General features: G+C 53.6%; 1 protein-coding gene across 2 annotated transcripts in view; it reads left to right on the top strand.

Annotated features, from left to right (window-relative positions):
• ADAMTS2 (ADAM metallopeptidase with thrombospondin type 1 motif 2) overlaps positions 1-13,104 on the top strand; it is a 246,476-nt gene that overhangs the window by 220,247 nt on the left and 13,125 nt on the right. For both annotated transcript variants that reach the window (XM_067732549.1, XM_067732550.1), the window contains 6 exons: positions 736-911; positions 2,053-2,186; positions 6,539-6,662; positions 7,691-7,771; positions 9,474-9,640; positions 11,730-11,889. In XM_067732549.1, coding sequence (XP_067588650.1) covers positions 736-911; positions 2,053-2,186; positions 6,539-6,662; positions 7,691-7,771; positions 9,474-9,640; positions 11,730-11,889 — 842 coding nt within the window. The remainder of the gene's footprint in view (positions 1-735; positions 912-2,052; positions 2,187-6,538; positions 6,663-7,690; positions 7,772-9,473; positions 9,641-11,729; positions 11,890-13,104) is intronic.

Raw genomic sequence — 13,104 nt, 5'->3', positions numbered from 1 at the left:
GTCTCAGGCGGGGCCTTGGGTTCTGCTTGGCTGAAGCTCCCCAGCTCCTCCCAGGGTGCAGGCCTGCCACACCCCATCACCCTGCCTGCCATGGGCACCTGTTGGCCACCAGCTGGTGCCTTTCCTGTGGGGTTAGTGCTTTGTGGACTGCTGGTGTTCTCAACAAAGTAAGGAAATTACAGAAACACGGACCAAGTTTTCTTGAGGTGGAGGAAAGCTGGAGATGGAGTGCCCACTGTGTACCTGACACTTGTTAAGAACACTTGTAACAAGATTCCACTACTTCAGAATTGCTCTGAGTTCCCAGCGTGTGTGAGGCCCAGGCCGAGGCCCAGATGTAGGGGAGCTCACGCAGCTCCACCACCCTGGGGCTTATGGCCGGAGGCACAGCAGAACCTAAACACCCTGTTACAGCTCACTGTTGGTTCACCGCCACAGCTACAGGAGCTGGGATGGGGGTGGGGGGTGCACAGGGGCTGAGTAGATGCTCCCTTCCCATGGGGCCCCCGAGAGAGGATTACCAGTGCCTTCTACAGTGATGCTCTAAGGCCCTGGAGGCTGGGGGATAGCCCAGGTCCTGCGGCTGGGACAGGGCAAGGCCGTGTCCCTTCACTCAACAGAGCTGCCCCCTGACCCCCAAGGATCATGGATTCCCCCCAGATCCCACAAGTGGCACCCCGTGTGCTGGCCTCTTCCTGGCACCGAGCTGCAAGGCCTTTCTGCTTCCTCCTCCAGCCCAGCCAATGGGGGCCGCACCTGCTCAGGCCTTGCCTACGATTTCCAGCTCTGCAACTCCCAGGACTGCCCTGACGCCCTGGCTGACTTCCGTGAGGAGCAGTGCCGGCAATGGGACCTATACTTCGAGCATGGTGACGCCCAGCACCACTGGCTGCCCCACGAGCACCGGGATGGTGAGCCCTAAGGGGAGTGAGCGTTCAGTGTACAGGCCAGGGCTCACTGGACCACTGATTCTGCATGGGCATGCCAGCAGAGTCCACCCTGGGCAGGGTGGCTGCCGGCTTGGGGCTCACGGCAGGACTACAATCCCAGAAGAGCCAGACAACTGCACCTGGCCAAGGATGCAGCGAAGAGGGCGGGGCCCAGCTGGCCCCAGGCTCCTGTGCTCGCCACCCAGTGGGCAAGGCTAGCATTGCGCCTTTACCCTGGCTCAGCCACGAGGCGGAGGGCAGGGGCGGAGCCTGCCAAGGAATCGGGTTACTTCTGACCTCTCATCTTTCAGTGGGAGCTCTCAGTTCCAAGTGACTTGAACTGGTTTAGGCATTTGTTGGCTCCTAGAACTGAAAAGTCTGGTCGTTTCAAGCATGAGAGTGTTTATATTTCATTTGGGTCCCCCTCCCACTAAATGATGGAGAAACACAGTTTCTGTTCCTTCCAGGCATTGGGCAGAGGAGGGAAGTGGGGACTGGGGCATGCTCTGCTGTCTCCATCACCCCATGTGTGTCACACCGGCTGCGCACCTGTTGCAAGCCCCACGTGTGCATTCAAAGAGGCGGTGCCGGAGCAGACAGATCCCCCTCTCAGAGCGAGGCTTTGGTCTGGCGAAAAATCAAATAATGACGTGGTGTCATAGTGACCATGGAGGTAAATGCTGAGAAGGGAAGGTGCCAGAGACCCGAGACTGAATCAGGGGGCATCTCATTTGGGGTTTCAGAGGTTGACTGAAAAGGGTCTCCAGGTAGAGACCTGGCAAACAGCCATTTTCCCTTCCCCTCGATATGGGGGTCTCTGGGCAGGGCCTCGGGAATCTGAGACCTGGCTGCACCAACAACAGCCTGGCTCAGTTGGGAAAAGCTCTTCCTAAGTCCCACACAACAGGGTCACGAAGGGGGTTGCAGTTATCTGCCCCCTTTCGCTTTCTCTCCCGGCCCAGGGCAGGCATGTAGGGGGCTGGGTGAATCATAAGAAGACCCTCCTGGGTGAGAGTTTCTCCTTGCAGGGTGCTTCCCTTTAGCAAACTTGGGAAGGAAACTGCAAGCAAAGTGAGCGGTGCAGCTGGCCCTCCTCACCAACACCCCACTGCTTCCCTTCCAGCCAAAGAGAGATGCCACCTCTACTGTGAGTCCAAGGAGACTGGGGAGGTGGTGTCCATGAAGCGCATGGTGCATGATGGGACGCGCTGTTCTTACAAGGACGCCTTCAGCCTCTGCGTGCGCGGGGACTGCAGGGTGAGTGCCACGAGGCCAGTGCGGTGCCACAGGAGCAGGGGCAGCCGCAGCTCACGGCCTCCGCTTTTTGGGGCTTTGGGAGGACTCACTGAGGTTGAGCTTGCAAAGTGTTGCAAACAGCATCTAGATCAGGGCAGGCTCTCAGCAAATGTTGGTTCCCACCCCCTGCTCCCTGCTGCCCCGCTCCATGACAAGCGTTCTCAGACTCGAGTCTGAGGAACCACCTGAGGAGCTTGGGGCTCCACCTCAGAGATTCTGCTTACGTAGGTTGAGGCTGTGGCCCAGAGCATGAGTTTACCAGTTTTACCAGGTGATCTTGATGCACATGGTCCTTGGGGGACCCCTTGTGAAGCACTGCCACGTCCTTGCACTCCTCTGGGCACTGGACAGCTTACCCTCGATCAGGGTGGCCCACCATGGCTCTCGTTGGTTTGGCTCTTTGTAGAAATGCCCTGCTGTGTTTTCTGTTACTTTATTGTCTTTGGCTTCGATCTTAGGCTGTTACAAGAGACAACTGTGGGGCACACTCGGCATAAAATAGTAACATGAGTGCAGAACTGGCCCGTCCCCTAGAAATGCCTGGAAGCCTCTGTGTAGATGAGACTGATTGTAGGTGTCCAAGAGGCTGATTCTCATCTTACCTTCCTGAGAAACGAGCATCCTCAGGATGTCCCTGGCAGAGAGCCTGGCAGAATGCCACAGGGCCCCTGGCGGAGACGGGAGAGGCTGGAAGAGCAGGGAGGTGGGGTGTGGAGTAGCTGGAGGCAAGCTCAGGGATTCTCTCCAGCCACGTGATTTCAGTAGGACTGCAGCCAGCAGGGAGGGCAGGCCATACAGTCTGCTCACACTCCAAACACTCAGCCAAATACTTAAAGACAGCGGTGTCTCCCCTGTACCTGAGGGGTTTTAATTGATGGAGGTGACCAAATGATGACACAGAGAAGTCAGTGCCATTGAAAGAAGAACTGATTACTTACATTTCCTGAGGGAAGGGTATGGCAGGCTGTGCAGGGCCACATGGAGAAGCACCAGATTCAGCTGCGAGGCAGAGGGAGCAGGAGAAAGTCTGGGCCAAAGCTTTTATTGGGGTTTCCATGGGAAAGGCAAGGCAAGCAGAGTAAACAGCTTGGGATTGGCCAGTTTGAATAATTCTGGCAGGAGTGGTCTCTAGATTCCTGGTAGACCCCTGGGATGATTTAGGGCAGAGACATATTGGCTTAGTGTGTGAGAGTTTGATAAAGGGAGGAATCAGTTGGTTTGTGTATGAAAGGTGTGCTTCCATTGCTGTCCCTAAGAACTGGCTAGCTCTTCTTGACTAGCAAGATTTTTAAGATGTCAAAACATCATAACACACAGAAAATATTAAAAACTCTGATTAAGAGAGGCCGTAGCATGGGAAACATTTAGTAGTGGAAGTAGCTTTAGATGGCAGCTGTGCGTATGGTACAAACATAACAGGGAAGTAGGAACACTAATTCACCCTCTTGGTTAGTGGGCGTGTCTAGAGCTTCACTCCTGACATTGACAACTGGAGAAGAATAGGGTATTTCATTAATTAATGGTGACTTTGAACAGATAACAGTAGAATGATAGAGTTTTGCATAATTAGAAAACGTTTACATTTATATATGGTCACATTGCAAAAGTTAGAAAACAAAGGAGACAGAAAGAACGAAAACACACAAAGGAAATGGGAGTGATAAGATGAAATGTAGGAGTCCTCACAATACATGTGAATGTGAAACTCTTAAAAGAATCTAATATCCAAGTGGATGCTGTCAATGAGAGAATATCAAAACACAATGACTCAGGAAGTTTCAAAGAGAAATGATAGCAAAAGACATGTCAGGAGAATAAAGACACACACACATACACACCACACACACACACACACAGAGCAGGGAATCAAGAATTAAATGAGGCCATAAAGATTCTGATTCCAATCCCAGTTTAGGGTATTTTCCCCTACATGTCCAACAAGCAATTCTCTGACACCAGCTGGATGTTGTGGGCTGAAAAAAATTGCATAATGTGAGAGATGTTAGTTAAGTTTTATTTGGGGCAAAATGAGGACTACAGCTCTGAGGAACTGCTCCAAAGAGGTAAGCGGAGGTCAGTATTATACGTGGTTTTAGTGAAAGCGGGTACGTGCGGTCAAGCACACATTGTGGCGGAGGCTTGCTGCTGGTCACCAGGAGCAGATGTCGCCATTAATGACTTTGGTGCTCTCTTAGATAGAAGATGCAAGAATTTATGGGTTCATAAAATCTTCTCCTGAAAATATCTAACTCTCTGAAGGCCTGTTCTGCCAGTTTTTCCCAGAGCACAAGAGTGCCTCATTCCTGATCTCCACCCTGAACTTTCTGGTGTGTTGAAGGTCAGCGACTGCAGTGGCTAGTGACCTAATCCTTGTAGAAGCAGAAGGCAAGTGCCAATTTTTAGTTGACAGTGTCCTAAAATTTAACTCAGTTCTGACACTACCTACCCAGAGATAGCATCAGATCCCACAAGTTAAGGCCTCCGTCCTATAAGACGGCCCCCTGCCTTCAGATGCCAATCACAAGTCCAGGTTGTCACCTGTGCTTCTGATTAACAGGCTGTAGATTGGAGGTTCCAACAGCCCCTTCCTTGGGTTCAATTAATTTGCTGGAGTGACTCTTAGAACTCAAAAAACAGTTACTAGATTACCAGTTTATTATAGAGGGATATAGCTCAGGAACAGGCAGATGGAAGATGCTTAGGGTAAGGTATGTAGGAAGGAATGGAGCTTCCAGGCCCTTCCAGAGCATGCTGCTGTCCCCAAATCTCTATGTGTTCACCAACCCAGAAGCTCTCCAAACCCCACCCTTTTGGGTTGTTATGGAGACTTCATTACAGGCATGACTGACTAAATAATGGGTCACTGACCACCTACTCACCCCCCCCATAAAGACAGCTTTATGGCTCTCACCACAGAAAATTCCAAGGGTTTTAGGAGGTCTAGCCAGAAACTGGATGAAGACCAAATATATATATATATATAATAAATCACAATATCACAACTGCCCTGGCTGGACAGGAGGTTCTCCCCTCCCTCCCTTCCTCTCCCTCCTCCCCTCTTTCTCTTCCCTCCTCCTCAGCATCAGCTTCATCCTTCAGGCAACGTGTGACTGTTTACAAGGACCATATCCTCTCATCTGGGCAACAGCCCTGGCAGGCCTTGCTGCTCTGACTCCATGTCACAAATGTGGAAACAAACTCGAAGTTTCTCTGAGACTGCATTGCCAGGAAGTGGCTCTGTAGCCCCTTCATAGTCTAGAGACCCTGCCCTCAAAGGTCTTTGTAAGACAAAAGTCAGAAATCAAAGAGCAAAACTAACAGAATATTGTGAAGCAATAAAAAAATTTTTTTAAAGTGTGTATTTTAAAAAAGCAAAAATAAAATACGAAAAAGATGTATCAAAAAAAAATAAATAAATCAAAGAGCAAAGGGAAAGGAAGCAGTCTCACAAGAGGCGGTGATAGGAGGATCCTGAGGGGTGAATTGGCTCTGGGCTTCCTGGCAGCCAGGGCAAAGAGGGAAACCTGTGGTGCTATGGTGCACTCAGATCAGACGGCGAGCAGACCAGCTAGGAGGAGAGGTTGTCTTCCCTGCTGAGTGTGGTCATGGATATGAAAGTGGCCTCAGGCAGTGTGTTCAGACCCAGGGTCTGCTCCCCGCAGAGCTCTGGGGCCCTGGGAACGGTGTGCTATCGGCAGGGCTATAGAGAGTAACAGAACCGGAATTTGTTACTGCCTCTGCCAGGTGGCCCTGGGCAAGGAACGTCCCTGCTCTGTGTGGAACAATTTTCAATACTAGAGTGGACAGTGTTGAGAGGATTGGTTGAGAGAATGAAGGCAAAAGTGTTCCTACCAACTCTTGTCACCTCCTTCCCAGACACCCCGAGACAGACTGAAGAGGACATTGTTCCTGGGGGCAGTGTGAGGGAGGGACATCTTGGCCTAAGCTTTGGGTGCGAGCCATGGAGGGACAGCCTCTGGAGCTGTGCTGCGTGGACAGCCGGGAGAAGGGGCAGAGGCCATGTCTGATATGTCCATTAGGACACCAGCGTGCTGTTGCAGGGCAGCTTCAGGACCAGGCCCTGTTCAGGCTGTACAGAGCCCTCCACAGGTCACACTGTCCAGACAAGTGGATGAGTGAGGGGGAAAGGCTGGTCCTTGGGTGGGCACACAGGGTCTGTCTTGCTCCAAAGCCCCCTCTCCTTCCCCTGCATCAGGAACTGCTAAGAAGGGGTGCCCTGACCTGGGCTGTGGAGGGAACAGGTAGGGAGAGGGAGTCTCGAGTGTACACTGCACCTCCCCACCCCTCTGCAGAAGGTGGGCTGCGACGGGGTGATCGGCTCCAGCAAGCAGGAGGACAAGTGTGGTGTGTGTGGAGGGGACAATTCCCACTGCAAGGTGGTCAAGGGCACATTCACACGCTCGCCCAAGAAGCTCGGTGAGTGCGCCCCTCCCTCCCCCTGCCCAGGGCACCCAGGCCTGAATGTCTACAGCACCTGGCCGGGTGGCTCTGACCGGGTTCTCGGATGTTTTCGGGAGAGGGGGTGTAAGTCTGGGAGGGTGAGGTGGAGAGAGAATCAGGTCAGGGGCAGCTGCGCCAGGCCCCAGGGTGGGCAGGGACAGGGATAATGCCAGGGTATATGTGCACAGGGTGGGTCTTAGAAGTCTTTACTTGAGGTCACCCTCCCCAGCCCTCCAAGGCTTTCCGGTCGCCAGCTGGCCTCCCTTGCTCGCTACCCCCAGCCACCTGTCAGCAGGACTTTGATGGGCTGTCAGTGCAGCCTGTGGCCTAGGGACATGTAAGCCTGTCCCCACAGGGCCACAGGATGGGGCTGGGGAACTTGGGGTCCCTGGCCAAGGTGGGCTCTGGGAAAACAGACCGCTTGGTGAGCCTCCTTCCACAGTGGTACCTCCGTCTGGCTTCGGTGCTCTGGGTGGGCTTGCAGCAGCGGACTGCTCTACCTCTGTCCAAAATGGTGAGAAGCCACTTTGGTTCACCTCTTTTGGAAGAAGGCCATGGGACAAACCTGCCAGACTCCACTCAGAGCTGGTGCCAGGGTGCCAGGAGCTGACCTTCTGCATCGCCCCACGTGAGCAGGCTGTCTTCAGTTTGCGGATTAAGCCGCCGAGGTCCAGGGAGGGCAAGCAGCTTGCTGAAGGCCTCCCTCCTGGATGTGGCATCTTAGCTCCGTGCCCAGGTGTGACTCCAGGCACACTCACGAGGACGCCCACTAAGTTTTCAATGGAGGAGGCTGAAGGAGCCCCTGGATTTGAAGATGAGCAAAGGGCTGTGGCTGGCTGGGATGTGCTAGCTTTCCCATGGACCCCTCTCTGGGTGGGCAGTCAGAGCCCATAAAACACTGGGGGCTCTGGAACCACCTTCGAGGGCAAGGCCCTCCTGGCATTGTCTGCATTCGACGGCCTCTCCTTTCTCATTTGGCTTTGTCTCCCCACATCCCAACAAAGGTTACATCAAGATGTTTGAGATCCCGGCAGGAGCCAGACACCTGCTTATCCAGGAGGCAGACACCACCAGCCACCACCTGGGTGAGTGTCGGAGCCCAGGCAGTGCGGTGAATCTGCAGCCTGACTCTTCCAGGGATCAGGGGCCCAGCTGAGAGGCGTGGCTGCAGCCCCATCTCCCCTGTCCCTGGCCTGGCCCACCTGGTGGATGTCTCCTGGAGTCATTTCCCAATGGAGAGGCCAGGGGTTGGGATCAGAGGGCTTCCCTGGCAGCAGCTGTGGAGGGACATGTGTTTAAAACATGCCACACCTCCCCACCCTAAGTCCATCTCGAGGCCAAGGGGGAAGCCCTCTGTCCACTGGAAGGCAGGCAAGGTCCTTAAGCAGCGGCTGCTAAGGCCAGCTTGTAGATGGGCTTCTATGACGTATTTGCATTTTTTCATTTAGTTTCATTTTAAATTCAAGTGATTCTTTTGGAATAGGGATTCCTGGCATCTGTTGAAAATTTGGATGTTCTAACAACTCTGAGTGCCCCCTTCTCACATGGCAGCCCCCTGTGGGGCTGCGCTCCTCCAGGCTGCCTAGGGCTCCTCAAAGGGGCTTCACCCATCCATGCCCCCCACCAAGATGTAAGGCCGAAGGAGGAAGTGAAGTAGGAAGTAGGTCACTGAGGGGACCCCATACAAGTCTCTTCCTCCAATTTGGGCCCCGACCTTCCTCCCTGTGCCCTGGAGGCCAGACTGGGTCAGGGGCTCCATGACTGCCTCCATCTGGCCCCCGCCACTGACGCGAGACAGACAACCACTCTTTTTAATATGAATTTTTCTTTCTTCCTTATTTTAAGAGGAGACTTTATGTTGCTATCCCAAAATGCAAAGCCAGTGGCACTTGCCTTAAGTAGAAGGCAAATATGAAAGTTGATCCCTGAAAAAAAAGACACTTCTATCTAAACACTGTTTCCTGCTCTCCCTGCACAAGAGGAGGGAGGGTTATTGACAAGCTGAGGACCTCCTGGCGCCCGCTGAGGCTCTCAGGGGATTCCAGGAGACTTGTGAAGGGAATGATTTCCTAACTCTGTGATCCCATGATTTTTGTGCCCAGTCTGTGACACCACCTAAAATCTTCCAGCAGACCCCCAGCAGACACCTTCCGCTGTGGGAAGCGTGGGGCTTCCTGACCAGTGGATTCTCGGCTCCTAGACATTCTTTGTGGATGCCTAGTGGCCTGAGTGGTCCCCGGGCCAGGTCAGGCCTCTTTTGGTTGTAGGGAACTGGTGGGGACCCAGGCCGAGCCACAGTTACCAGCAAGGTAGGGAGACATATGGGACGTATGCTCACCCCAGGAAAGGAAGCCCTCACCCAGCCCTGTGCCCTGGTGTCCAGCAGATGCCCCTCACCCGGGGGGCTGGGACAGGGAGGGCAGTGGCTCTGAGAGCCCACTGAGTGTTCCAAGTAGACAGCAAGTAGGTGGCCTTGATGCCTGCCGAGTCCCTTGCCATGTAGCATCTCCTTCAGGGCCTGAGGAGCAGATCCAGGAAAGGGCCCTGGGCCTGGCAGAAGGGCAGGGTTAGAGGGAAACTTAGTTTTGGCTGAGAGACAAAGGGCAAGTCAGGTTCCCAAGGTGATTTGGACTGTCAGTGGGACTGACGGGCCCCTGGCAGAAGACAGCTGGGAGACGAGGGGCTCTGCTCCCTGTAACTCCCCCAACCTGTTCAAACCAGCATACCCTGCCAGCCTTCCCGCAGTTCTGCCCCTGGGTGACACTGGCTGTCTTCTGCCGTTCTCAGCCGTCAAGAACCTGGAAACAGGCAAGTTCATTTTAAATGAAGAGAATGACGTGGATCCCAACTCCAAATCCTTCATTGCCATGGGTGTGGAGTGGGAGTACCGGGATGAGGATGGCCGGGAGACGCTGCAGACCATGGGCCCCCTCCACGGGACCATCACTGTGCTGGTAAGTCGAGGCAGGGGCCAGGCCCACTGCGTCCTGGCTGCCCAGACAGGGGGCAAGTAGCTGCTAGGGAAGGGATGGAGGGGTGCCTGGGAACCCTGAGCCTCCCTGCATACTTCGGACCATGCTCTGAACGGCCTCTCTGGCCTGACTTTTGGACCAAGGGTCTCTATCTCTGTGTCAGAGCAAGGAACAGACATGGAGCCACCAGTTGGGCTCTGGGCCCTGTATCGACCCCTGGGTGACTAAAGACAAAATCCCCTGCAAGCGATTAGGTTTCCCCCTCTGGGTGACATTCATGACCACTTTTCATCATGCTTATTCATGTCTACCACTGTATCCAAACCCAGCCACTCTCTGGGGGTGAACAATGGGGCTCAGGAAATTGGACTGCTAGACCCAGGTCACACTAGACTTTGTCCCTGAACAGGACTGGACCCCAGGTCTCCTGAGTCCAGGACCACAGGCTGCTCCTGGTGATGGGAGTACAGAGGGGGCTTGATTTCCTGATTCACTTATTAAAAATTAACTTTAATTGCATACATAATACATTTTATCAGTAAAAAAAGTTAAAACACTACAGGTAAGGCTCAGATGACTTTTGCCCCTCCGTTAAGGTGAGCACACCATGGTTGGGTTCAGGCATCTGGACCCAGCGTCCCACACCAGAGTGCGCAGCTGTGGGGATGGGGTGTTTCATGTGCGCCGTGCTCTGCTCTGCTCACCTCGGCTGCATGTACTCTGCATCCCCAGAAACGCCTTTGGTGCCCTGCCTTTGTCAGTGCATATACAGTCAGGCTTCAGTATCTGCCATTTCTGTATTGGTAAATTCACCTACTGAAAGTATGTCTAATCCCAAAATCAATACAGGCATACCTCAGGAGATACTGCAGGATCGGTTCCAGACCACCGCAGTAAAGTGAATATGGCAATAACGCAAGTCACGTGAACGTTTTGGTTTCCCAGTGTGTGTGATAGCCTTAGGTCTAAGGAAAACAATGTACATACCTTGATTAAAAATACAAAGCAAAAAATCAGTTACAACAATAACATCAAAGATCACTGATCAGAGATCACCATAATAAAAGTAATAATAATGAAAAAGTTTGAAATATTGTGGGAATTACCAAAATGTGACCCAAAGACACAAAGTGAGTAAATCCTGTTGACAAATGGCACCAATAGACTTGCTGGATGTGGGGCTGCCACAAAAGTGTAATCTGTAAATAAACGGGGCTTCCCTGGTGGCGCAGTGGTTGAGAGTCCGCCTGCCGATGCAGGGGACACAGGTTCGTGCCCCGGTTCGGGAAGATCCCACATGCCGCGGAGTGGCTGGGCCTGTGAGTCATGGCTGCTGAGCCTGCGCGTCCGGAGCCTGTGCTCCGCAATGAGAGAGGCCACAACAGTGAGAGGCTCGCATACCGCAAAAAAGAAAAGAAACCCAAAAAAACGTAATATCTGCGAAGCGCAGTAAAACAAAGCGCCGTAAAGCAAGGTCTGCCTGTACTTGCAGTGGAGCAGGGGAAAATGTGAGGAGGCGGAAACAGGCAAGGCTCTGCTTCTTGTTTCAGCTGCTACTGCAAACAAGCGTCTTTTTCACACTCTATTTACTGCCATGTTGTCCGCATTTTTGTGCTTTTGGGGGATGATTTCATTGTTTAAAATGGCCCCAAGCATGGGTCTGGTGTTCCTCTGATCAGGAAGCTGCAGGTTTACCCTAAGGAGAGAGCGCATGTGTTAGATGAGCTGCGTCCAGGCACAAGTAACCAGGTGCTGGCTGTGAGTTCAGTGTTAATGAATCAATGGCATGTACTAATTAAGGTGTCTTTAAACAGAAACGCACATAGAATAAGCTTATGCATTGACTGTTAATGAAACTGTCACGACCAGAGGTTCGCAGGCCCTGATGCCATGTTCCCCTGCGAGCAGCGGTTCAGTACTGGCAGATTCGGTGTTTGCCGGGACTTTCTAGAACCTGAGTACCGTGACTAATGAGACTTGGCAGCGCATGTTCCTCGGGCTGACTTTCCTAACCTGGTCGCCGAGGGAGGGTGGTGGTGGGCAGACACATTCACGTCCGTCTCCGGGGCAGGTCATCCCGCAGGGGGACGCCCGCATCTCGCTGACCTACAAATACATGATCCATGAGGACTCGCTCAATGTGGACGGCAACAATGTCCTGGAGGACAATTCCGTGGGCTACGAGTGGGCCCTGAAGAAGTGGTCTCCCTGCTCCAAGCCCTGCGGTGGAGGTGAGGGGCCTTCTCAGAGTTGGGGCCCCAGAGGAGGTCGGGGCTGAGCGGGAGGGGTCTCCTGGATGAGGAGCTTCCTAAGTCCATGGTCCCTGCTGACCGCCTGGCATGAGGGATGTGCCAGGTATGAGAACACTAGACCCAAACCAGTGACCTTTGCCTGGGTGACAAGGGCCTAGCCCCACTAGGGAGGTGCCAGTGGGTGGGCAGGAAGAGCAGGTGCTCAGGGCAGCCAGGGGGCATGTGTGGGGCTTGGATGACACCAGCACCCACCTGCATGGTGTGAGAGGGAGGTTCGGCCTGGCGGGAGGTTGCTGTGAGGGTGTGGCTTGGATGGATTACTGTGACACCACGAGGCAGGTCACAGGAAAGGCTCAGGCCATGCTGGAGACCAATGAAGAGGCCCCCTCTACAGAGATCCCTCCTAAGATCCCTCCTTTCTGAATGCAGAAAGGCCTTGCCTCCCTGGGGCAGGGCTGGGTGCAGAGAGGTCCCACCTGCTTTGGACCTCAAAGAGTCCACAGTTGGGTGAGACATAACAGACAGACAGGAAGTTCTGATCTGCTCAGTGTAGTCACTGCTCCTATGGGGCTGGAGGAGATAAAAGGCAGGAGAAGAGAGCTCAACCTACAGGAGCAGGTGGCCAGGACAGAACTCCTTCAGGTGCCATGAAGTGTCCCACACCTAGACAACAGAGGGAGTTTGCCCAGTGGGCGGGGCACCCACTGCCAGGCCCAGGCAGATGGAGGGCTCATCTTCCAGTGCTCCTGCCTGGGCGGATGGCACCCCAGGCTTCCACTGAGCCTCCCGGCCCCCTGGATTTTATCAGCACATCCTGTTGAGTCTCCCTCCTGTGTATCTCTTGGACGCATCTGCTGTTACCATCTTCCCAGTCCTGGCACCATCCTCGCTACCCAGCTGGCCCCGTGTGTCCACTCTTGCCCTCAGAGTGACCTATTAAAGGGGCAGATCAGACCATACCCCTTTCTGTGATCACAGTTTTCAGCAGCTCCTTCTGCTCTTGGGATAAAAAACAAAATTCTCCTCATGGCCTCCAAGGTACAAGCAACTTGCTGACTTCTCCAACTGCCGTTGGCACCCCCAACCCTTGCTCACTCAGCCCTGTCCACACTGGCCTTAAGTGCTTTTCCTGGACACGCAGTGCTCCTGCCTCAGGGCCTCTGCATAGGCCATCTCCTCCCCGGGGAGCCCCTT

The sequence above is a fragment of the Pseudorca crassidens genome, chromosome 3, assembly GCF_039906515.1.
Source record: "Pseudorca crassidens isolate mPseCra1 chromosome 3, mPseCra1.hap1, whole genome shotgun sequence".
Lineage (NCBI taxonomy): Eukaryota > Metazoa > Chordata > Mammalia > Artiodactyla > Delphinidae > Pseudorca > Pseudorca crassidens.
Note: the sequence above shows the minus strand (reverse complement) of the source record. Positions and strands in the feature narration are given on the sequence as shown.